Source organism: Oncorhynchus kisutch, linkage group LG28, assembly GCF_002021735.2.
Source record: "Oncorhynchus kisutch isolate 150728-3 linkage group LG28, Okis_V2, whole genome shotgun sequence".
Taxonomy (NCBI): domain Eukaryota; kingdom Metazoa; phylum Chordata; class Actinopteri; order Salmoniformes; family Salmonidae; genus Oncorhynchus; species Oncorhynchus kisutch.
This window is the reverse complement of record NC_034201.2, coordinates 52067358-52093314: the sequence shown is the minus strand read 5'-3', so window position 1 is coordinate 52093314 and position 25957 is coordinate 52067358. Positions and strand designations below refer to the sequence as shown.

The 25957-nt window shown below is 42.0% G+C and overlaps 2 protein-coding genes across 6 annotated transcripts in view; both read right to left on the bottom strand.

Annotated features, from left to right (window-relative positions):
* Positions 1 to 803: 803 nt before the first annotated feature.
* On the bottom strand, positions 804 to 13141 carry cfap68 (cilia and flagella associated protein 68). The gene is made up of 5 exons (XM_020463846.2): positions 13018 to 13141; positions 8644 to 8712; positions 8101 to 8329; positions 1419 to 1488; positions 804 to 1251 (listed from the first exon to the last, which is right to left on the bottom strand). Exons 3-5 carry the CDS (start codon positions 8323 to 8325, stop codon positions 1079 to 1081), a joined length of 468 nt encoding a protein of 155 aa, XP_020319435.1. The 5' UTR covers positions 8326 to 8329; positions 8644 to 8712; positions 13018 to 13141; the 3' UTR covers positions 804 to 1078.
* A 4321-nt stretch (positions 13142 to 17462) lies between these two features.
* alg9 (ALG9 alpha-1,2-mannosyltransferase) overlaps positions 17463 to 25957 on the bottom strand; it is a 53900-nt gene continuing 45405 nt past the window's right edge. For 4 of the 5 annotated variants that reach the window (XM_020464163.2, XM_020464164.2, XM_020464165.1 and 1 more), the window contains 2 exons: positions 20323 to 20450; positions 17467 to 17860 (listed from right to left, as the gene is read on the bottom strand). In XM_020464163.2, coding sequence (XP_020319752.1) covers positions 17737 to 17860; positions 20323 to 20450 — 252 coding nt within the window. In that variant the 3' untranslated portion in view covers positions 17467 to 17736. Of the gene's footprint in view, positions 17861 to 20322; positions 20451 to 25957 lie in introns of all 5 variants that reach the window. The other variant, XR_002252509.2, reaches the window with a different exon arrangement.

The window sequence follows — 25957 nt, the reverse complement described above, 5'->3', positions numbered from 1 at the left end:
CTCCGCCCACAACCGTAAGGCTCTCCAGAGGGTAGTGAGATCTGCACAACGCATCACCGGGGGCAAACTACCTGCCCTCCAGGACACCTTCACCACCCGATGTCACAGGAAGGCCATAAAGATCATCAAGGACAACAACCACCCGAGCCACTGCCTGTTCACCCTGCTATCATCCAGAAGGCGAGGTCAGTACAGGTGCATCAAAGCTGGGACCGAGAGACTGAAAAACAGCGTCTATCTCAAGGCCATCAGACTGTTAAACAGCCACCACTAACATTGAGTGGCTGCTGCCAACACACTGACTCAACTCCAGCCACTTTAATAATGGGAATTGATGGGAAATGATGTAAAATATATCACTAGCCACTTTAAACAATGCTACCTAATATGTTTACATACCCTACATTATTCATCTCATATGCATACGTATATACTGTACTCTATATCATCGACTGCATCCTTATGTAATACATGTATCACTAGCCACTTTAACTATGCCACTTTGTTTACATACTCATATGTATATACTGTACTCGATACCATCTACTGTATCTTGCCTATGCCGCTCTGTACCATCACTCATTCATATATCCTTATGTACATATGCTTTATCCCTTTACACTTGTGTCTATAAGGTAGTAGTTTTGGAATTGTTAGCTAGATTACTGCATTGTCGGAATTAGAAGCACAAGCATTTCGCTACACTCGCATTAACATCTGCTAACCCTGTATGTGACAAATAAAATTTGATTTGCTTCCTACAGAGCCCCAACACAGCAACATAATTAGACCCAACCCAATCATGAGGAAAACAAAGAGATTTACTTGACACTGAAAGAATAAAAAAGAAAAAAAAAGAAAACCACAATGCTATTTGAGAGGGGAGAGGTGGAGAGAGATAGACGGAGGGAGGGTGTGTGTGTGGGGGGGAGATGGGGTAAGAGAGGGAACAGGGGGAGTTGATCCAAAATAACTTTTGGCTCCAAAGGCTGCAAATACAGTAAACACACACACTGTAGTCCACATTCACTGATGCACTACTAAAAGTGAACCACTCTTATCAGTATTCATTGAGGGGTCAGAAGGATGCTGCTCTGCCTGCTGTGTTCTCCTGCTGTCCCCTAGCATCCTGCAGCGTCACAGTCCCAGACGGGGTGGGGTGTGGTGTGTGTGACTGGTGTTGGTGTAGTCCCTCTTGGGGGAGGTCTAACTCCAGCTGCTGGCCCAGGAAACTCTTGGACTCCTTCCTCACTGGAACACACACATACATTATCAGTAATATGACAAAATACTATTAGTATCAGTAATATTATGACAAAATACTATTAGCATCAGCAATATTCAGTGATACCAAGTAGTAGCAAGTAATATTCAGTAAAATTCTGTAATACTCAATAATATGCAGTAGTATTATTCACAGCTGTAGATGGGTCTCTTCTCTTCACGGTTAAAGGAGGAGGAGTAGGTGGAGTCAAAGTAGTGAGAGAACTGTGAAAGAGAGGAATGGACAGATATCAGGGAGGTGGAAGAAATAAACACTATGGCCAGAAGTATGTGGACACCCCTTCAGTGACAGCCTGCAGGGAGAATCTTTGTAGCAGGGCAGGGGGAAAAAAGAGGGAGGAGCATCGGCCTAGTCACATTAGAATGGGTGGGAGATGAGGAAATGTTGGACAGGCAAGGAGCCATGACTGAGTCAAATAGGAATCCTGACTTAATTAAGTGGTGATTAAAGAGCTCAGCCATATGCTTTTTGTCAGTAACAACAACATTAAAGGACATGGGCAGCTGTGAGGAGAAGGGTTTATTCTCCAGGTCTTTAACCATTTTCCAGAACTTCTTGGGGTGAGACCCACAGAGAGAGGACTGCTCCTTAAAGTAACTACCTTTGACCTTCCGGATAGCCTGAGTGCACTTATTTCTCATTTGCCTGAACGAGAGCCAGTCAGCCTGAGTATGCGTGGCTGAGCCTTTTGCTAAATGCGATTCTTGAGGTGGAGTAACTCTGCAAGATCACGGTCGCACCAGGGGCTGAACCTGTTTTTAAAGTCTCATTTTCTTCATGGGGGTGTTAACAATACCACTGAAAATATCAAAAAAGAAGGTCCAAGCGTCTTCGACAGAGGGGATCAAGCTGATTCTATACCAATTTACAGAGGCCAGTTCATGAAGGAAGGACGTTTTTTTACCAAGCGTCTATGACAAAAATCAGGACAGGTTGTTTCACTACTCCGCCATCACGAACACAGGCTGTAAAACAGTGATCACTAAGGTCATTACAGAAAACACCAGACTGATACCCATCAGGGTTATTGAGGATAACATTGAGGAGAGTAGCCTTTTCTAGGTGAGAGCTTAGGGCAGGTAGGGTACAGGCTGGGGCTGATGGAGGACGATAACACCCAGCAAATAACTAATTGAAAGTTTAATGCTTAAAACCAGAAAATCTAATTGTTTGGGGACAGACTTGGTGGAGACAACCGAGCACTGAAGGTGATCCTTGGTAAAGATTACCACTCCACCACCTTTGGAAGATCCGTCTTGACAAAAAAGGTTATAACCAGAAAGGTTAACATCAGTATTCGAAACACTCTTCCTTAACCAAGTCTCAGTAATGAGCAACACATCTGGATTGGAGCTGTGAACCCACACTTTCAATTGATCCATTTTAGGTAATAAGCTTCTAACGTTAACGTGCAGAAAACCCAGACATTTACGAGAGCAGAAATCAGTGAAGCAAATAGAGCACAAGTCAGATTTGGGGCCATCAACAGTAGATGGGCCAGGGTGTACACACACATTCCCAGATATCATCAACAGTAGATGGGCCAGGGTGTACACACACATTCCCAGATATCATCAACAGTAGATGGGCCAGGGTGTACACACACATTCCCCAGATATCATCAACAGTAGATGGGCCAGGGTGTACACACACATTCCCCAGATATCATCAACAGTAGATGGGCCAGGGTGTACACACACATTCCCAGATATCATCAACAGTAGATGGGCCAGGGTGTACACACACATTCCCAGAGATCATCAACAGTAGATGGGCCAGGGTGTACACACACACATTCCCGGATATCATCAACAGTAGATGGGCCAGGGTGTACGTACACACATTCCCAGATATCATCAACAGTAGATGGGCCAGGGTGTACACACACATTCCCAGATATCATCAACAGTAGATGGGCCAGGGTGTACACACACACACCCATTCCCAGATATCATCAACAGTAGATGGGCCAGGGTGTACACACACACCCATTCCCAGATATCATCAACAGTAGATGGGCCAGGGTGTACGCACACACATTCCCAGATATCATCAACAGTAGATGGGCCAGGGTGTACACACACATTCCCAGATATCATCAACAGTAGATGGGCCAGGGTGTACGTACACACATTCCCCAGATATCATCAACAGTAGATGGGCCAGGGTGTACGTACACACATTCCCCAGATATCATCAACAGTAGATGGGCCAGGGTGTACACACACATTCCCAGATATCATCAACAGTAGATGGGCCAGGGTGTACACACACACACCCATTCCCAGATATCATCAACAGTAGATGGGCCAGGGTGTACACACACACATTCCCAGATATCATCAACAGTAGATGGGCCAGGGTGTACACACACACATTCCCAGATATCATCAACAGTAGATGGGCCAGGGTGTACATACACATTCCCAGATATCATCAACAGTAGATGGGCCAGGGTGTACATACACATTCCCAGATATCATCAACAGTAGATGGGCCAGGGTGTACGTACACATTCCCAGATATCATCAACAGTAGATGGGCCAGGGTGTACGTACACATTCCCAGATATCATCAACAGTAGATGGGCCAGGGTGTACGTACACATTCCCAGATATCATCAACAGTAGATGGGCCAGGGTGTACGCACACATTCCCAGATATCATCAACAGTAGATGGGCCAGGGTGTACACACACATTCCCAGATATCATCAACAGTAGATGGGCCAGGGTGTACGTACACATTCCCAGATATCATCAACAGTAGATGGGCCAGGGTGTACACACACACATTCCCAGATATCATCAACAGTAAAACAATCTGCACTGCTCTGCACTGTTGATTTATGATATCTGAATGTGCATGAGAAGGCAACAAGATCATATTGTACAGCAATTTCATCAGGTAACATGAATACGAGAGGTGGTTAGAATAGGATTGGAGGCCAAAGTCTGTGTAACCAATAGAGAGTCAGAGTCTAGAGTGTGGGAACAAACAGTCTGTCCCATGGTTAGGTAAACAAGAATGTTCATCGTCAACAAAGCATTCAGGAGCCCTGAGGCAAATGGTATAAAAAAACAGAATAAAAAACAACAACTTGGGGCTAGCCATTGTAAGTTCAGAGTCACTCGTCCCAACAGTGTCTGTGTACTGGAGGTGAGCGAAAGCAGAGTGTGGTGGGGGTACCTGTACCAGACAGGGGGAGACAGGCCAGGGAGAGGGGTGAGTGTGGTGGAGGTAGCTGCACCAGACAGGGGGAGACAGGAGAGGGCAGACAGTGAACAGAGAGGTGAGTGTGGTGGGGGTACCTGTACCAGACAGGGGGAGGCAGGCCAGGGAGAGAGGGGTGAGTGTGGTGGAGGTAGCTGTACCAGACAGGGAGAGACAGACCAGGGAGAGAGAGGTGAGTGTGGTGGGGGTACCTGTACCAGACAGGGGGAGGCAGGCCAGGGAGAGAGGGGTGAGTGTGGTGGAGGTACCTGTACCAGACAGGGGGAGACAGGAGAGGGCAGACGAGGTACATGTCGCCAGATGTAATCCAAGCAGCAGTGGAGTAGGCGTCACACCCACTAGGGATAATTACTTCTGGAGGCAGATTTCTTGTAGAAAATGCCAGTGGATGGTCTCTGAACAGTGGGAGAGGGCTTCAAGGCCTCTGGATTTGGGTGGGTAGCCTGTGAGACTCCTCACATTTATTGTGCTCAAAGGCTTCGACACCTCTCACTTCACACCTCAGTACTAATTGAAGTTGTATCTGTTCCGTCTCAGTTCCATGTTGGATGGACCTGGTGTCCTCAGGTCTCTGCTGTTTACAGGCCACAGCACCCTCTGTACAGCTTGGACAAAAGGAATCCTTGGTAGTAGTAATCCTTCCAGGTAATATTGTCTAAAATTAGTTTGTAGGTTTGGAGTTTTGATCTGGAGTGAAGGTTATGCTGTATATGTCCCTGCCAAAAAACCCAAGCTTATCTAACGCCAAATCTATCATGCAGCTGTGTCTCCCTCTCTCCCTTCCTCTGTCTGTAGTGAAAATACATTTCACAAATAAACTTTTAACAAGGCACACCTGTTAATTCAAATGCATTCCAGGTGACTACCTCATGAAGCTGGTTCAGAGAATGCAAAGCTGTCATCAAGGCAAAGGGTGGCTACTTTGAAGAATCTCAAACATAAAATACATTTTGATTTGTTTTTGGTCACTACGTGTTATTTCATAGGTGGTCTTCAGTATTATTCGACAATGTAGAGAATAGTATAAATAAAAACCCTTGAATGAGTAGGTGTATCCAAACTTTTGACTGGTACTGTATAAAATTGTGCACACAGACATGCAATCTCCATAGACAAACATTCACCCCACATTCTGACATTGCATTCCCCCCCCCGTTTTAACATTGCAATGTGATACAAAAAAGGATCTGCTTTCGGACCATGCGGACACCTCAGAGTGGTCGGGTGGGCTGTTTGGAGAAGTCCATTGACTGGATTTAGGACCAAGGACACCACAGAGCAGGCGGACAGGCTGTGTGAAGGCAAAGCTTCTGGAAGGCTGGCTGGACCAGTACAGGAGAGTTGAGCATAGTTCAGTGTGTATGTGTTGCACTCTTTCACCGAGTTGTAAAAGCAAGCAGTGCAGAAACTGGCTACTCTTTAGTTGACTGACGTAGCTGGCAAGGTAACTGCTGTTTAACATAACATAAAAAAACAAAAGTAGTGTTTTTATTCACAGTGCTGAGCTAGTATTCTAACTGTTATGTAATGTTAGCCAATGTTTCATACCCTCTCGAATGAGGTGAATGAATAAGCTACGCTAGCTAGTAGCTACCACAGCCAGGTCAGCTCTAGCCTCCAGATATCGGTCAGATAGTGAAATGACGTGGCTATTAATGCTAACAGCTGTTTGTATGGACATTTGTAGCCTTTGTTTTGACCCGTTTCAAAATATGTAATTGAACTTTACTAGCTTTCACCAGTTGATGTACCATTGGAGAGAGAGAGAGAGCTGGCCAAAAGTTTGTTAACGTTAGCTATTCTTTTTTTTTGCCTCTATCACACTAGACCTGAATTAAATGTTGAAAACATCAACCAAAAGATTGAAGGTTGATATTCTGACATTTCTTCAGTGCAATGAGAGTTTTATTAGTCAGTATGGCAATGTAACATTATTGATCTGTCAGTTTCCCTAGCTAGTTCCCTACTTTTCACACTGACAGTAATAAACAGCTCTGACATAACAGGCCGATTTCTTCATCCCGTCCACATTTGCAGCTTTTCATACTGCACTCCTCCTTTCTGTCCGACTCCCATCCGCTACCGGTTCCAAACCCAACAACAACAACTGGTTCCAAACCCAACAACAACTGGTTCCAAACCCAACAACAACTGGTTCCAAACCCAACAACAACTGGTTCCAAACCCAACCGCAGTCCCGCATTGTTATTGTAGGCCGCGTGACGCAGCTCACCTGCCGGCCGCGTGACGCAGCTCACCTGCCGGCCGCGTGACGCAGCTCACCTGCCGGCCGCGTGACGCAGCTCACATGCCGGCCGCGTGACGCAGCTCACATGCCGGCCGCGTGACCCAGCTCACCTGCCGGCCAGGGTCCCAGCTCACCTGCCGGCCAGGGTCCCAGCTCACCTGCCGGCCAGGGTCCCAGCTCACCTGCCGGCCAGGGTCCCAGGAATTTTATGCCTTATATCAAATGTGCAAAAATAACTTCAGAAATAGTTTAAATTACCAGAGATTCTCACATGGTCCTTACATTGTAATAGAGGTGTCAGGTAGCCTAGTGGTTAGAGCATTGGACCAGTAACCAGCAGGTAGCCTAGCGGTTAGAGCATTGGACCAGTAACCAGCAGGTAGCCTAGTGGTTAGAGCGCTGGGCCAGTAACCAGCAGGTAGTCTAGTGGTTAGAGCATTGGGCAAGTAACTGAAAGGTTGCTGGATCGAATCCCTGAGCTGACAAGGTAAAACTCTGTTCTGTCTCCGAACAAGGCAGTTAACTCACTATTCCCCTCTCATTGTAAATAACAATTTGTTCGTAACTGACTTGCCGAGTTAAATAAAGGTTCAATGAATAATTGTATTACAGGGCTATATCAGACAATATATTAGATGTAGTTTGAAGAGAGCAGAGTTGGAGAGACTTTCTCTTCAGCTTTTTTTTATTTTATAGCCTACCTTTTGGGAATGGAAGATTACAGACAGAAATATGGGTGATCAATATTTAGGCCTATTTCTGGGCAATGTAGTAAACTATAGCCTAAGCATAGTCCTATTTAGGAAGTCCATTTCCTTGGAAAGTTAACTGCCCCGTGCTTCTCCGTCCATGCATAGGCTATAACCTCCTAATTGAAAACACACCTGATCTCTCAGGTATGGCTACTGAACTGGAAGCAGCAACAATGATGACATTTGATTTTTAGATTTGTTTTCAAACCTTTTCCCCTGGTAATTAAATGAAAGGTGTGAAATGGGAAGGAAAATGTGTTGGGAGAAAATGTAGTTATTGACTGGACAGGTGGGGGTTGCGCGTGCAGGCGGCTCGGGCTGACTGGTCGGTCTGGCTGAAATTTGATATAAAGGATGTCTTAGTAAAGACAATCAAAATACTTTCTATTTTTTTAAAAAAGAGTAGATTACTTTTTGTTCTAAAGCGAGACGGCATATTGTATTGTGTAAAAATGTGGGAAATGAGCTTTAGACGCCCCAAATCATTTCTCCCCCAGACCCTCGCCAGGTTAAGTTCCCCCCACTAACCTGATTAGTCTAACTTGTAAAGGTAGGAGTCAGATGTGAAAATAGGGGTCTGACCTGTGAAGGAAGGGGTCTGGCTTTCCGGTATTGAGTGATGTCTTTTTGTTGTTCGACCCAGTTACCGATCAGAGTCCTGGTACCATATCCGTCCTCGCTGGTTCCGCAGCGCCAGCCGTACTGATGGAACTTGTCCTCTGGCCGTGCGTCGCTCCATACCTCACTCTGCCCAGACGCACGCAGCATGTAGTGGAACGGAGGAGAGAAGGTCCATGGGAACGACATCTTGCTGCGAGGGAGACAAGGGTAGTAAATACAATATTTTTTTGCATAAAAATACACAAATCAGTTATATAACATATTGCCCATTATGGTTGTGAGGTTCACTCACCAACCAAGAATTCACAAAATGGGACAAATAACAAATTGAGACTGCATGCAGAATTCTGCAAAACCATCCTCCGTTTACAACGTAAAACACCAAATATTGCATGCAGAGCCGAATTCCCACTAATTATAAAAATCCAGAACAGGGACATTAAACAACATCTACAATTACATAAAAGGATGCGATTCTTAAACCTTTCCTAACAAAGCACTCACCTAGAGAGAGAGGTGAACCTGGAGAAGAGTCCCCTCAGCCAGCTGGTTGAGGCTCTGTACACAAACAGACTCCACAGAGGCCCAGGACAGCAACATAATTAGACCCAACCAAATTATGAGAAAACATAAGCATTTCAACCTGGCTATATGATCTCACTCTCAGTAGCTGATGTGAGTAAGACTTCTAACCCACTGAGAGACCAGCAAAAATGGACTTTTCATTTATCTGCATGTTCAGGCCTTATGGTAAAACACTTAATTGTGAGGCTAAATGTTATTTTCAGGACACCAGGGCTACAAGTAGAACACAACATTTTACATAAACAATTGTCTTCATGAGTTTTATTGACAAATATCAATATATACTGTATAGGGAGCAGCATTTTTACTTTTGGATAAATAGCATGCCCAATTTCAACTTCCTGCTACTCATGCCAAGAATAAGATACGCATATTATTAGTAGATTTGGATAGAAAACACTGAAGTTCCTAAAACAGTTTGAATCATGTCTGTAAGTATAACAAAACTTATGTAGCAGGCAAAACAGAGGACTAACCGTTCAGAATGTTTTTTTTAGTCTCTGTTCAGTGAATTCTTATTGGCAAACGATATTTCTTAGGACCTTGTTTTCAGTTCCTACCACTTCCACTGGATGTCACCGGTCTTTGGAATTTGGTTGAGGTTATTCATTTGTGCAATGAAGAAGTAGGGCCAACTAGGAACTGCATAACAGGCAAGACTTGAAAAGTAGCTTGCTTGGTTGTCTTCCTGTATTGAACACAGACCAGTCTTCAATTTGATCGATTATTAACGTTTAAAAACACCTAAAGTTGTATTACAAAAGTAGTTTGAAATATTTTGTAGTGACATTGCGCATTTTGGAAGCTGTTTTTTTCTGGATCAAAGCTCCAAATAAATGGACATTTTGGATATATTGTAATGCTTTTGACTTGAGGTTATTATTTATAGGGGTTCCAGGTAGGTTATGCCTACCAGAGAAAACATTGGTTTCTCCTTTTGGTTTGGGAGGGAATGAGTTCCATCTGGTCCGTCAAGTCTACACCAATACAAAGGATTTATGTAAAAGTCAGGATGGAAATAAACTTTTCATAAACCCTTAAAACAACAATATTATTTTGCGTGGGTTGTATTAGCAACACCAATGATTACACACATATAATAATATCACAATGAGTTCTGGTTCCTCCAGAAATGTCCTGTACCTCGGGCCTAAAAAGAGTCCAGCCCGGTAAAGGAGTTCAGGGAACTCAAGTGACTTCTGTCACGCAATGTTTGTCCGTTCATTCAAGTGTAGCGTAAACCCAGTATTAATCATACAAATCAATATAACAATAATTTTACCACAACTTTAAAACGTATCAACTCTTACTAAGTCCTCAACTACAACTAACTACATAAATCATCACCGTATACATGACATCAAAACAAATGAAATACCGTATACAAAAAGGTTGTAGTCAGACAATCCAATCCGCCAACAGATCTCCAGCGGAGAAAGGCCACGAAGAACGGAGAGGTGTAGTCCACGGACGCAAAGAGTGGATCCGATCCTGGGTAAACTCTATTAGGCTAAAAAACACACGTTTAACGGCAACAAAACAAACGGAATAGAGACGCTTCGGAACTGAGGGTTGAACACATCCTCATTCACGTCTATCACAACCCACTTTTGCGCAGCTGATGCTGGCTATTTAATTGGGAATTAAAGTGAAAGCGCCCAATTGGAAGGAAAATAACTATTTAATTGGGAATTAAAGGGAAAGCGCCCAATTGGAAGGAGAAGCACTATTTAATTGGGAATTAAAGGGAAAGCGCCCAATTGGAAGGAGAAGAACTATTTAATTGGGAATTAAAGGGAAAGCGGCCAATTGGAAGGAGAAGCACTATTTAATTGGGAATTAAAGGGAAAGCGCCCAATTGGAAGGAGAAGAACTATTTAATTGGGAATTAAAGTGAAAGCGCCCAATTGGAAGGAGAAGAACTATTTAATTGGGAATTAAAGGGAAAGCGCCCTATTGGAAGGAGAAGCACTATTTAATTGGGAATTAAAGTGAAAGCGCCCAATTGGAAGGAGAAGCACTATTTAATTGGGAATTAAAGGGAAAGCGCCCTATTGGAAGGAGAAGCACTATTTAATTGGGAATTAAAGTGAAAGCGCCCAATTGGAAGGAGAAGCACTATTTAATTGGGAATTAAAGGGAAAGCGCCCTATTGGAAGGAGAAGCACTATTTAATTGGGAATTGAAGGTGAAGCACTGAGACGGTTCAGAAAAATTCAGGGCCGTCACAATATAGACAGAATTAATCAAACAAAAGTACCAATTGTGATGTTTATGGGACATATTGGAGTGCCAACAAAAGAAGCTCATCAAAAGGTAAGGCATGTTTTATATTTTATTTCTGCGTTTTGTGTAGCGCCTGCAGGGTTGAGATATGCTAACCCCTTTGTTTATTGTTGTGCTATCATCAGATAATAGCTTCTTATGCTTTCGCCGAAAAGCCTTTAAAATCTGACATGTTGGCTGGATTCACAAAGAGTGCAGCTTTAATTGAGTATCTTACATGTGTGATTTAAGCATTTTCCCTGGTTTTTGGCCAAGTGGGACACAAGCGTCCCCTATACCATAAGAAGTTAAAGCTTGGTCGCAAATGGGTCTTCCAAATGGACAATGACCCCAAGCATACTTCCAAATTTGTGGCCAAATGGCTTAAGGACAACAAAGTCAAGGTATTGGAGTGGCCATCACAAAGCCCTGACATCAATCCTATAAAACATTTTGGGGCAGAACTGAAAAAGTGTGGGCAAGCAAGGAGGCCTACAAACCTGACTCAGTTACACCTGCTCTGTCAGGAGGAATGGGCTAAAATTTACCCCATTTTTTTGTGGGAAGCTTGTGGAAGGCTACCAAAAATGTTTGACCCAAGTTAAACCATTTAAAGGCAATGCTACCAAATTCAAAGTTATTAATTTACATAAAGCCATTGGTGAGGCAGCTGAGAAATAGTGTATTTTTTCTGCAATTCCTTAGATCAGTCTCAAACCTGCCCCACCTATCCCATGCAGTTCAAACCACAAACAAATGTGGCTTGTTAAGTGTTCTGCCTTACAATAATACATATAACTAATAAAATGCTATTTACTACAATGATGTTAACTAACATTATATTATTACTAAAATAGTTTGTAATAGTGTTCTAGTCCACCCTACTCTAGAATTAGGGTTAGGGTTAAGGGTAAAATAGGTTATACGTATGGTTAGAGTTTCTGTATAGCCCTCTGCTGATGTAAAAAGGGCTTTATAAATACATTTGATTATTAGGTTTAGGGTTTTTACGGCCTTCTCTGGTTACTTCATACCTCATTTGCGACTAGGCTCATAATCTGAAGTAGAAACTGCGAAGGATCTACAAATCAATGAGCTAGACCTATCCATGTTGCTTACAACGCAATGAACCTGCACAGTATTCGCTCAATTCGACGCCTACCAACAACAATTTCGACGCATATCAAATTATCCATCAGCATTTAGAAACAACACATCGTCAAAGTGTATTTCTTAATTCAAAAATGTCATCTGGCTGTTTAAATCGGCCACATCTTGAAAAAGAGGACAGGGACATGCGTTTTCTTTAGGTTTTTAGACATTTTTCTGAAATAAAATATGGTTAACTATGACCAAAAAATGTTTACCGTTTGAACACATTGCGCCAGCCATCGATAGATATGTTGGTCAACACAACGTGTACCCAGGTGAACAATGAGTTTGCGCATCGAGTAGCTGTAACCCTGTTAATGATACGTTAGATGAAGTAATCCTACTTAAGGTGTCCGGCTACAGCGAAGTAGGCATTGTGACGCAGAATAATGACCTGGGAAAAGAGCGTTCTGAAGGCAGTTGATTCCACGGAGTTCAATACAACTAATAGGGAGCTGGCAGTTTGAATAATGCCATAAAACAAGTCCTGTTTTTCCGCAGTTACTTCAAAACTACACCAAGCAGCTGGGACATATTGTAATTTTATGAAACTGGGCTCCACGGCAGATGCAATGAACTAGTTATCAGAAAAAAGCGTTGTTGTAATGTGTCCAGCCTAATCATATCTAAATACCCTACTATCAAATAGCCTTTCTGTAATTCACATCTCAATGGCAAGGAGAACAAGAGTGCACGACCACACACACACACGCAGGCCCCGGTAGAAACTGGACCATATTTTCCAAACAGTAAACCTAATTTCCACCCAGGAATGTGTAAATTTCCATTTTGACCGGGATAAACGGTACAACGTGATGTATTTAGTTGGTAATGGCCTGAAGTAAATATCGAAATTTCTACCTACATACTTCTTACCTGCTGACAGCGTGAACTGGACTTGGGGACAGAACTCCTGCACGCTCCTTTATTGTCAAGCGTTTCCTTGGCGATGTGACACAACCAGCAGCTCTGCGCAAACAGCGGATCCGTCCACATAAGCCCTATGGGTGCCTTCGTAAATGTACAGTTAAATGTATTTTTTATTTCATTAACAACAAATCAAGATTACAATATATACAGTTAAAAATATATATTTTATATAAAAAAACATATATATACACACACACACACCTATATACACATATACACACATTCCTAAGACCTTTCTCACTTGGAAATCAGTATTAATAATAAGTATTATAACGAGCCTGGGTTTATAGGCGCGGATATCGACTCCGCCGCTTGAGCATGCTTTTGGGGCACATTCGATAGCGCGCTGGACATCGGTCTACCTTCTCCCTGCCTGTTTCATTACATTGGTCTCAGAAGTGATCGGACCTTGCATCCACGAACATGCATGTCCTCTGCCGGTGAGCGCGTTCCTATAAGACGTTAAGTCACAAACTAGCGCAAGGACGCCCTCTGAAAGGAGAGAGTTGTGTAACGATCCTGGGTTTAAAAGCGCATATATCGTCGACTCTGCCGCTTAAGCACGCTTTATATCCTTGTCGCAGTCGATAACGCGCTGAACTTCGGAATAGAAGGTTGAGGGTTCTAGATCTGCTCCCTGCCTGTTTCATTACAGTAATAATAATAAGTATTAATACACGAATAGAAAATAGTTAATTCACTCTGGCTATCAACTCTGATTTCAGAGCACTCTCGACTGAGTGTGCCAGAGACATAATAACTGAGGAATTTAACACTCAACACATGTTGAATATGATGTCAGTAAATGATGGCAAAAAAAACGTTATTAAATTGTTGACAGCAGCACAGTTAGTCACCAACGCCATAGATAACATGAAAACATCCTAACCAGCTCTGCTAGGCCAGTAAAATGTTCAGAGTGAGATGCTCTTTCATTTGTGTCTGGAAGTAGCTAGCAAGCCAGCCAACTTTAGCCCTTTTAAACAATTTTGTTTTTATTAACAACAAATCAATACAAAAAGTACATGTGGAACACAAGTGTATATACAGTTGAAGTGGGAAGTTTAGATACACCTCAGCCAAATACATTTAAACTCCGTTTTTCACCATTTCTGTCTTTTAATCCCAGTAAAAAAATCCCTGTTTTAGGTCAGTTAGGATCACCACTTTATTTTAAGAATGTGAAATGTCAGAATAATAGTAGAGGGAATGATTGATTTATTTCAGCTTTTATTTCTTCCATCAAATTCCCAGTGGGTCAGAAGTTTACATACACTCATTTAGTATTTGGTAGTGCGCCTTAAAATGGTTTAACTTCTGTCAAACGTTTCAGGTTGCCTTTCACAAGCTTCCCCCAATAAATTAGGTGAATTATTGCCCATTCCTTCTGACAGAGCTGGTGTAACTGAGTCAGGTTTATAGGCCTCCTTGCTCACACACACTTTGTGATGGCCACTCCAATACCTTGACTTTGTTGTCCTTATGCCATTTTGCCAGAATTTTGGAAGTATGCTTGGGGTCATTTAATTTATTTATTTTACCTATATTTAACCAGGTAGGCTAGTTGAGAACAAGTTCTCATTTGCAACTGTGACCTGGCCAAGAAAAAGCATAGCAATTCAACACAAACAACAACACAGAGTTACACATGGAGTAAACAAAACAGAGTTACACATGGGATAAACAACAACACAGAGTTACACATGGGATAAACAACAACACAGAGTTACACATGGGATAAACAACACAGAGTTACACATGGGATAAACAACAACACAGAGTTACACATGGAGTAAACAAAACAGAGTTACACATGGAGTAAACAACAACACAGAGTTACACATGGAGTAAACAACACAGAGTTACATATGGGATAAACAACAACACAGAGTTACACATGGGATAAACAACAACACAGAGTTACACATGGGATAAACAACAACACAGAGTTACACATGGAGTAAACAACACAGAGTTACACATGGGATAAACACAGAGTTACACATGGGATAAACACAGAGTTACACATGGGATAAACAACACAGAGTTACACATGGAGTAAACAACACAGAGTTACACATGGAGTAAACAACAACAGAGTTACACATGGAGTAAACAACACAGAGTTACATATGGGATAAACAACAACACAGAGTTACACATGGGATAAACAACAACACAGAGTTACACATGGGATAAACAACAACACAGAGTTACACATGGGATAAACAACAACACAGAGTTACACATGGGATAAACAACAACAGAGTTACACATGGAGTAAACAACAACACAGAGTTACACATGGAGTAAACAACACAGAGTTACACATGGGATAAACAACAACACAGAGTTACACATGGAGTAAACAACAACACAGAGTTACACATGGAGTAAACAACAACACAGAGTTACACATGGAGTAAACAACAACACAGAGTTACACATGGAGTAAACAACAACACAGAGTTACACATGGAGTAAACAACAACAGAGTTACACATGGAGTAAACAACACCACAGAGTTACACATGGAGTAAACAACACCACAGAGTTACACATGGAGTAAACAACACCACAGAGTTACACATGGAGTAAACAACACCACAGAGTTACACATGGAGTAAACAACAACACAGAGTTACACATGGAATAAACAACACAGAGTTACACATGGAGTAAACAACAACACAGAGTTACACATGGAGTAAACAACAACACAGAGTTACACATGGAGTAAACAACACCACAGAGTTACACATGGAGTAAACAACACCACAGAGTTACACATGGAGTAAACAACACAGTCAATAATACAGTAAAGAAGAATAGTCTATATACAGTGAGTGCAAATGAGGTGTGTTAAGGCAATAAATAGGCCATGGTAGCAAAGTAATTACAATATAGCTATTAAACACTGGAATGGTAGATGTGCAGAAGATGAATGTGCAAGTAGAGATTCTGTCTCTCTTTGTGTAGTGTTGTCAAGATGTGTGTTTTATCCCATATTTTTATTTTATTTTACATTTTTAATTCCAGCCAGCCCCGATCCCGCAGGAGGCCTTTTGTCTTCTGGTAGGCCGTCATTGTAAATAATAAATTAACTTACTTGTCTAGTTAAATAAAAATAAAATCATAACTGCAACAGAGTGATACTTCTGAAGATGGTAGATAAAGTGGGCAGTGTGAACAGTACCCTCTGTTCTATTGGCCGTCATTGTAAATAAGAATTTGTTCTAAACTGACTTGCCTAGTTAAATAAAATAAAAAAATATCAGCGTCGGGGAGGAGGTGTGTGTCTCCTTGTTATTAACAGCTGGTGCGCAATCTCTAATACTAAGGAAGCCTTGACGTTCTGCTTGCCTGAGTTAGAAAAACTCATGACAATAATATTTACCAAGAGTTTATCTAAATGTTTTTGTAGCTGTCTATTTACCACCACAAACCGATGCTGGTACTAAGTCCACTCTCAATGAGCTGTATTTAAACGTATGACAACTGAAATTCGTCTTACCTCATTTCTACCAGCATGTCTCGTGTGCAACAAGAGTACTACACTGGCTCTGAATCTTGTCGGATGTGGCAGGGCTTGCAAACTCACGGATTACAAAGGGAAGCCCAGCCGTGAGCTGCCCAGCGACACGACCAGACAAATCAGAGACCTGGTGGTGTGGTGCCAGCACAACCACCTCTCCTTCAACGTCAGCAAGACAAAGGAGCTGATCGCGGACTACAGGAAACGGAGGACCGAGCACGCCCCCATTCACATGTTTTATACATGATATATAGCTGGGTCTGATATCTTCTCCCTCATCCCCCCATCCTCCACCTTTCTCCCTCATTCCCCCACCCGCCTCTCCTCCTCCCCCATCTTCCACCTGTCTCCCCCAACCTCCACCTTTCTCCCACTCCTCCTCCCCATCCTCCACCTTTCTCCCTTCACTCCTCCTCCCATCCTCCACCTTTCTCTCTCCACTCCTCCACCTTTCTCCCCCTCTCCCATATTCCACCTGTCCTTCTCTTCCCATCCTCCACCCCCCCTCCCCTCTACTTGTCCTGTTCCCATCATCCAACTTTCTCCCCCAGTCCCCCCCTTCTCCTCTCCTTGCTGTTGTTACTGTTCAGGATACTGTATATCTTCTGTTCACTTTTCTTTCTATTTTATTTATAGTACTACTGTTATTCAATTTTACTTGATAGTTTAATGATTGTACTACTGTAATTAATTACTGCATTGTTGAGAAAAAGTTGGGGAAGAGCTTGCAAGAAAGGCATTTCATTGTCCTTGTACACTGGACAATAAAATGTGAATAGATAACAAGGAAATGAGAACTATGGTTGCCACTGATTTAAAGTGTGTGTACTCCCTAAATAAAGGTATCTGAACTCAGTCTGTTTTACTTAGAGGTTTTTATTCTCCAATTAATGTCTCGTACACTCGCTCTCTGACACACAGACACACACCTTAATTACGCTATCACACATGTCAACATCACTTTCAAACATTTGATGGTCAGGACATGTCTCTTTCACACTCACATGACTTATGTTCTTAAAGGGTCAGAAATCTTTAAAACACCCATCCCACCCAGAGGAATGAGTGGAGATGTGTGGGGTGGAGGGGGTACAGGGCAGACTTCAGAGCTGAGGGTCAGGGATCAGAGGTCAGGCGTGGCTGCGTTTGCGAGGCTGCTTTGGTCGTCGTGGTTTCAGGATGACGTATCGTGTGTATGTGGTGTGATGCTCAGAGAGGAAGGGAATGAAGAACGCTCTGAACAGAGGAGAAGACCTGAGAGAGAGGGAGAGGACAGAGGAGGAGAGAGAGGACAGAGGAGAGCGAGAGAGGACAGAGGAGAGCGAGAGAGGAGGACAGAGGAGGAGAGCGAGAGGAGAGAGAGAGGAGAGAGGAAGTAAATATCACATTACCATTATATTTACTGCTGTTACACATTTAACCTCTCATTGTATGTGTCTAAATTAAAGAACAAACCAGTAAAAAGTTGACACTTACTCATTCAAGGGTACATATACTCATTCAAGGGTATATATACTCATTCAAGGGTATATATACTCATTCAAGGGTATATATACTCATTCAAGGGTATTTCTTTATTTTCACTATATTCTACATTGCAAAATAGTGTAGACATCAAAACTATGAAATAACACATATGGAATCATGTAGTAACCAAAAAAGTTTAAAAAAATCTATATTTAAAATGTGAGATTCTCCAAAGTAGCCTCTCTCAACCAGTTTCATGAAGTAGTCACCTGGAATGCATTTCAATTTACAGGTGTGCCTTGTTAAAAGTTAATTTGTGGAATTTATTTCCTTCTTCATGCATTTGAGCCAATCAGTTGTGATGTGACAAGGAAGGGGTGGTATACAGAAGATAGCCCTATTTGGTAAAAGACCAAGTCCATATTATGGCAAGAACAGCTCAAATAAGCAAAGAGAAAAGGAGTTGATCGTGGACTACAGGAAAAGGTGGGCCAAACAGGCCCCCATTAACATCAACAGGGTTGTAGTGGAGCAGGTCGAGAGTTCAAAGTTCCTTGGTGTCCACATCACCAACGAACTATCATGGTCCAAACACACCAAGACAGATGTGAAGAGGGCACAACACCACCTTTTCCCCTTTAGGAGACTGAAAATACTTGGCATGGGTCCCCAGATTCTCAAAAAGTTCTTCAGCTACACCAGAGAGCATCCTTGTTGCATCACTGCCTGGTATGGCAACTGCTCGGCATCTGACCGTAAGGCGCTACAGAGGGTAGTGCGTACGGCCCAGTTGATGGCAGGGGCCAAGCTTCCTGCCATCCCTACTAGGTGGTGTCAGAGGAAAGCCCATAAAATTGTCAAAGACTCCAGTCACCCAAGTCATAGTAGTTTTCTCTGCTACCGCAGAGCGGTACCGGCGCGCCAAGGCTTGGACCAAAAGGCTCCTTAACAGCTTCTAACCCCAAGCCATAAGACTGCTGAACAATGAATGAAATGGCCACCTGGACAATTTACATTGACACCCCCTCCATTTGTTTTGTACACTGCTGATACTTGCTGTTTATTACCTATGCAGTCACTTCACCCCCACCTACATGTACAAATTACCTCTATCCTGTACCACCGCACATTGACTCGGTACCGGTACCCCCTGTACATAGCCTTGTTATTGTATTATTTTTTACTTTTGTTTATTTGGTAAATATTTTCTTAACTCTTTCTTGAACTGCACTGTTGGTTAAGGGCTTGTAAGTAAACTTTGAAAGTTCCTTCAAGTGCAGTCGCAAATACCATGAAGCGCTATGATGAAATTGGCTCTCATAAGGACCGCCACAGGAAAGGAAGACCCAGAGTTACCTCTGCTGCAGAGGATAAGTTCATTAGAGTTACCAGCATCAGAAATTGACACTGATTTATTTAGAATTCAAGCACACTTAACCAGCATGGCTACCACAGAATTCTGCAGTGATACGCCAATCACCTGACCTCAACCCAATTGAGATGGTTTGGGATGAGTTGGAACGCAGAGTGAAGGAAAAGCAGCCAACAAGTGCTCAGGATATGTGGGAAATCCTTCAACTGTTGGAAAAGCATTCCAGGTGAGGCTGGTTGAGAGAATACCAAGAGTTTGCAATGCTGTCATCAAGGCAAAAGGGTTGCGACTTTGAATAAAATCAAATATAAAATAGATTTAGATTTGTTTAACACTTTTTTGGTTACTACATGATTCCATATGTGTTATTTCATAGTTCTGATGTCTTCACTATTATTCTACAACATTGTTACATTACAGCCTAGTCATTTTAATAATGTTTACATACTGCTTTACTCATCTCATATGTATATACTGTATTCTATTCTACTGTATTTACTAACTAGTCACTTTAATAATGTTTACATACGGTGTTACTCATCTCATGTGTATATACTGTATTCTATTCTACTGTATTTACTAACTAGTTTGGTTTAATCTGACCATATGACATTCTCCCATATGACATTCTCCCAATATTCTTCTGGATCATCCAAATGCTCTCTAGAAAACTTCAGACGGGCCTGGACATGTACTGGCTTAAGCAGGGGGACACGTCTGGCACTGCAAGATTTGAGTCCCTGGCGGCGTAGTGTGTTACTGATGGTAGGCTTTGTTACTTTGGTCCCAGCTCTCTGCAGGTCATTCACTAGGTCCCCCCGTGTGGTTCTGGGATTTTTGCTCACCGTTCTTGTGATAAATATATGTCTGTTTGTACCTGGCAGCGTTTAGGAAGGGTTTCGATGCGATGACGCTCCAGTCTGTGTTGTCAGCGTAGCGCGGCTCTCTGGGTGCTGAGGTCTCTAGGTCCAGATCCACAAGGTAATGGCACTGACGCACGTCCACCTGAAACAACAACAACACAACCAGAAGCTCTGTTGGAATCCCTTTTACAGACAACTTTGACACATTCTGGAAACTGCTTTTACAGGAATGATGGAGTCCATCCAAATCATTTTGGCTACTGGACTCTGTCCATGCTTTTCAAGGCTGTTGAGAGATTGATTTATCAATGATTCAAGCCCAGCTTAGATAATCCCTACCATTGTGTCGCTGAGTTGTCATAATGCTTCATTAAATGTACATTATACCAGGGGTGTTGGTAGACACAATGTAAGTAACCTAATGTGTGCCCCTCTTAACTGCCCTGAATGCCTCTGCTGTTGTATGCAGTACTCATGTGCCTATGAACCAGAGTTATACTGTTAGCAATGAGGTTGTGTGTCCTAGTAGGAAGACCACGGTGTGCAGCTCCCCCTGCACTATCAGCTCAAGCATAAATAACATTGTCATACCTACTTCTGACAAGCCTCCAAGTAAAGCAGTGAAAACAATAAAGCAACCCAGAAGTGCTAAAAATAGTCCATATTAACATATGTAGCCTAAGATACAAGGGTCATGAAGTCAATAACTTGCTAGTAACAAATGGCACTCATATTCTGTCATTTGCATCTTTCTTTTGGTGTTTTTCAGTCAGTAGAAAGGCCTCTTTAGTGTCCTAAGTTTTCATGTCTGTAAACTGTTAGTGTCTTAACGATCGTTCCACAGGTGCATGTTCATAAAAATGTTTTGGTTCTTTGAACAAAGGAAACCGTGTTTAAACACTTTACAATGAAGATCTGTGAAGTTATTTGGATTTTTATGAATTATCTTTGAAAGACAGATCCTCAAAAAGAGACGTTTCTTTTTTTTGCTGAGTTTATATGGAAAAGAAGAAACTGCACTGGGCCGGCAGTTGAAGTTTCCGGGAGAGAGATGGACTTTGGATTATTAATGGGACAAGGACGTGAGGCGGAAAGCTGGAGATATACATCTTACAAACTAGGCGTGCATGTGGACATCCATTTACAATTACAAGATGACAGACTGAGAATTGGATTGATTAAGTGAAGTTTAGGAAACGCAAAAAACGTGTGGGTGCTGTGACCATTCTTCCCCAAGTTCCTGACTGAGATAAATGGCATGTAGAAAATTTGCATTAACCACCGGTGTAGTAATGACTGCGATGGGGAAATGATTTATGGGTTAAATTAGTGGGTTATCGTTGTTTTAGGTTGCTTTTTGAGATTTATTTTGATGATTGTTTTGTAATGGAGATGTACTGCTTAAAGCATTTCCTGCTGTTTTATTTAACATTGATGGAAAGTTATTATTATTTTTTAAATTGTCTTGATATAAGTTTGAAGACAATTAGAAAATTAGCCTTGAAGTATATGACATTTGTTTAAGGGGAATTCATTTGGTATTGGAATGAATAAGAGTACTGTTGTAACTCAGTGGACTCCTTTAGACCTTCCTAAATGTTTTAAAATCTACAAGACTGTAGACTGTAGTTTTACAAACGTATAACTAAGCTACTGACTGAAGGAGTTATGACTGATTTCCAACAATACCATTTTCTGTCCGCCTGCTTGTGAAGTGGTAGCAGTATTGTACCAACTAACCTTTGCTTCACAGCACTACCGGTAAAGATTTTAGAATTCTATGTTTTAAAAGTTAATGATTTGAGCCTTGTGTAGAGAAGGCCTGTGTACAAAATGTGAAAAGGCGTTGTTGATGTAACTGATTCCTGGTTTTCAAGTGAGTTGACACAGGTAGTAAGAATACCTGAAATCTCAGGAATTTAATTTATGTAGTGAGAATAGAGTTGACAGATATTTGGAATTTAATTTAAGCGAACCAAATTTGATTTAAAATAAGCCTGGAATTAGTTAATTGATTGATTGCTGTTAAGACTTACCGTTAAAGAACTAAACAAATAGAGGGGTACCCCATTAATTAATGTGTGGACACATGAATGAGTGCATCGTGAATTCATGTTTCACACTAATGTCACCCATGGCCACAAGATGGAGATCCAAGATAAAGTCCTGAGGGTTTGCAGCCACTTGACAAACTTTTTAGCCCTTTTTGTTTGTGAAAATGTGCCAACTAACTGTTCATGTCGTTCATGCTCTCATTTCACAGGCACAGACTACTCACTTCACCCCAGCAAGGCTGCTCCATTACCACAATGTGCTGTGAACAATGTCTCATGTCACACTGAAGGCACTGAGCGTCCTAAACCCTGCCACTCTTTACCAACTGATGATGATGGTGAGCCCTATGACTGTGCTGTCCGAGTTGAGCAGGTCTGTAAGCCACGCCCCGATTTATCTGATGTGCCTTTAATTAAATGCTGATTTGGAACTATTTGTTGATGGTTCCGCTTAAAAATCACCACAAGGTGAACCATTCGTGGCTTATGCAGTACCTACAGCTGCCACTAGCTTAGAAAGTGCCAAACTACCACCTCAACTGTCAGCTCAGGCTGCAGAATTGTTTGCTCTTACTAGAGCATTGATTTTGGCTAAGGGTAAAACTGATACGATTCATACTGACAGGTCATTTGGAGTTGTGCATGACTTCGGAATGCTCTAGAAGCAACGTGGGTTCCTCACCTCATCTGGTAAGACAATTTCACATTCTAAATAGGTTGAAAACTTGGAGGCTATTTTGTTGCACTTCCTTTCTCTGTTAAAACCTCTCTGGGATATGTGGGATGCTAGCGTCCCACCAAGAAAACAGCCAGTGAAATTGCAGGGCGCCAAATTCAAAACAACGGAAATCACATAATTAAAATTCCTCAAACATACAAGTATTATCCACCATTTTTAAGATAAACTTCTTGTAAATCCAACCACAGTGTCCGATTTCAAAAAGGCTTTACTGCGAAAGCACACCATGCGATTATGTTAGATCAGCACCTAGTCACAGAACCATACAGCCCTTTTTCCAGCCAAAGAGAGGACTCACAAAAAGCAGAAAGAGAAAATGAATCACTAACCTTTGATGATCTAGGGTTAGAGTGTCACAAAATTCAGAAATAGCATTAAAATGTATCACTTATCTTTGATGATCTTCATCTGGTGGCACTCCCAGGTCTCCATGTTAGACAATAAATGTTTGTTTTGTTCGATAATGTCCCTCTTTATGACCAAATACATCCTTTTTGTTTGCACATTTTGTCCAGTAATTCGAATGCTTAATTAAGGCGCGTACACTAATTCCAGACAATAAAAAAAAAGTACAATAAAATTTAGTAGAAACATGACAAACGATGTTTAAAATCAATCCTCTGGTTGTTTTTGTCATAAATAATCAATGATATTTAAACCGGACAAAAGCTTTGTGAATAGGAAAGGAGAAACAAGAAAGGCCGATCAGGCGAATGGAAATTTCCACTGGCCACTGATTGAAAGTGCTGCATCTCCCTCATTTTTCAGAGTAAAAGACTGAAACGATTCCTAAAGACTGTCCACATGTAGAGGAAGCCACAGAGCCCGTAGACTGGATCCTAAGTCTTTGTATGGTGGATAGGCTTTCAATGGAAAAACAGCCTTTCAAAATAATAGTACTTCCATGTTGGATTTTCCTCGGGTTTCCGCCTGCAATATCAGTTCTGTTACACTCACATGCATTATTTTAACAGTTTTGGAAACTTTAGTGTTTTCTATCCAAATCTACTAAATTATATGCATATCCTAGCTTCTGGGCCTGAGTAGCAGGGAGTTTAATTTGGGCATGCTTTTCATCCAAAATTCCAAATGCTGCCCCCTACCCTAGTGAAGTTAAAAACATGTTTTTCTTTACAGGATGTATCTGACCTGCAGTCTACTGCTGGGCCAATGGAATTTGGCCTCTGGAACACAACATGTACCGTCCTTCCGGCCTTGCCAAGGTCCTGTTTCCCCTATGTTGCTAAATTGGCACCGTGCACAGAGAGGTTAAGACCATGTAAAATGTGTAAACCCCTTTTTCTACAGAACAGATTGACCTGGATTTTTTTTTTTTTTCACCTTTATTTAACCAGGTAGGCCAGTTGAGAACAAGTTCTCATTTACAACTGCAACCTGGTCAAGATAAAGCAAAGCAGTGTGACACAAACACAGAGTTACACATGGGACAAATGTACAGTCAATAACACAATAGAAAAATCTATATACAGTGTGTGCAAATGAGGTAAGAGTAGGGAGGTAGGCAATAAATAGGCAATAGAGGTGAAATAATTACAATTTAGCAATTAAACACTGGAGTGATAGATGTGCAAGTAGAGATACGGGGGTGCAAAGGAGCAAAAAAACAAAACAATATGGGGATGAGGTAGTTGGATGGGCTATATACAGATGATATTGTTTAGGACCTTGAGCGTGGCTGAGGTGCACCCATGACCAGCTCGGAAACTAGATTGTTTATCGGAGAAGATACAGTGGGATTCAAAATGGTCGGTGATCTGTTTGTTGACTTGGCTTTCGAATACTTTAGGAAGGCAGGGTAGGATAGATATAGGTCTGTAACAGTTTGGGTTTAGAGTGTCTTCCCCTTTGAAGAGGGTGATGACCGTGGCAGCTTTCCAATATTTAGGGATCTCAGACGATAAGAAAGAGTGGTTGAACAGGCTAGTAATAGGGGTTGCAACAACTGCGGCAGATAATTTGAGAGGGTCCAGATTGTCTAGCCCAGCTGATTTGTAGGGGTCCAGATTTTGCAGCTCTTTCAGAACATCAGCTATCTGGATTTGGGTGAAGGAGAAATATGGGAGGCTTGGGCAAGTTGCTGTGGGGGGTGCAGAGGTGTTGACCGGGGTAGGGGAAGCCAGGTGGAAAGCATGGCCAGCTGTAGAAAAATGCTTATTGAAATGATCGATTATCGTAGATTTACTTTTTGGAGTTCGTATTACAGGATGAAAATTTCTGTTTGAAAAAGCCAGCCTTTGTTTTCCTAACTGCCTGTGTATATTAGTTCCTAACTTCCCTAAAAAGTTGCATATCTCGGGGGGCTGTTCGATGCTAATGCAGTACGCAGCAGTATGTATTTGTTCTGGTCAAGGGCAGTCAGGTCTGGAATGAACCAAGGGCTATATCTGTTCTTAGTTCTACATTTTTTGAATGGGGCATGCTTATTTAACTTCTTACGGATTAGTGGGACGCTAGCGCTCCGGTGAAATTGCAGAGCGCCAAATTCAAATTAAATTCCTATAAATATTAAACTTTCATGAAATCACAAGTGCAATACATCAAAATAAAGCTTAACCTGTTGTTAATCCAGCCGCCATGTCAGATTTCAAAAAGGCTTTATGGCAAAAGCAAACCATGCAATTATCTGAGGACAGCGCCCAGCCCTCAAATGCATAACAAATCATTTTCAACCAGGGAGTTGCGACATGAAAGTCAGAAATAGAACAGAAATTGAAGCATTAGAGATGTCATGCTGATGTTAGGCGATTAGACCTGGCTAGCAGTCGGCATTCCAATTCATCCCAAAGGTGTTCGATGGGGTTGAGGTCAGGCCTCTGTGCAGGCCAGTCAAGTTCT

Coding starts and splice junctions, on each gene's coding strand:
- cfap68 (XM_020463846.2), bottom strand. CDS start 8,325: ATGTCGTTCCCATGGACCTTCTCTCCTCCGTTCCACTACATGCTGCGT. Junction 1,489..8,100: donor CCAGACCCCTTCCTTCACAG/GTCAGACCCCTA, acceptor TCTCTTTCACAG/TTCTCTCACTACTTTGACTC. Junction 1,252..1,418: donor GAAGAGACCCATCTACAGCT/GTGAATAATACT, acceptor TGTGTGTTCCAG/TGAGGAAGGAGTCCAAGAGT.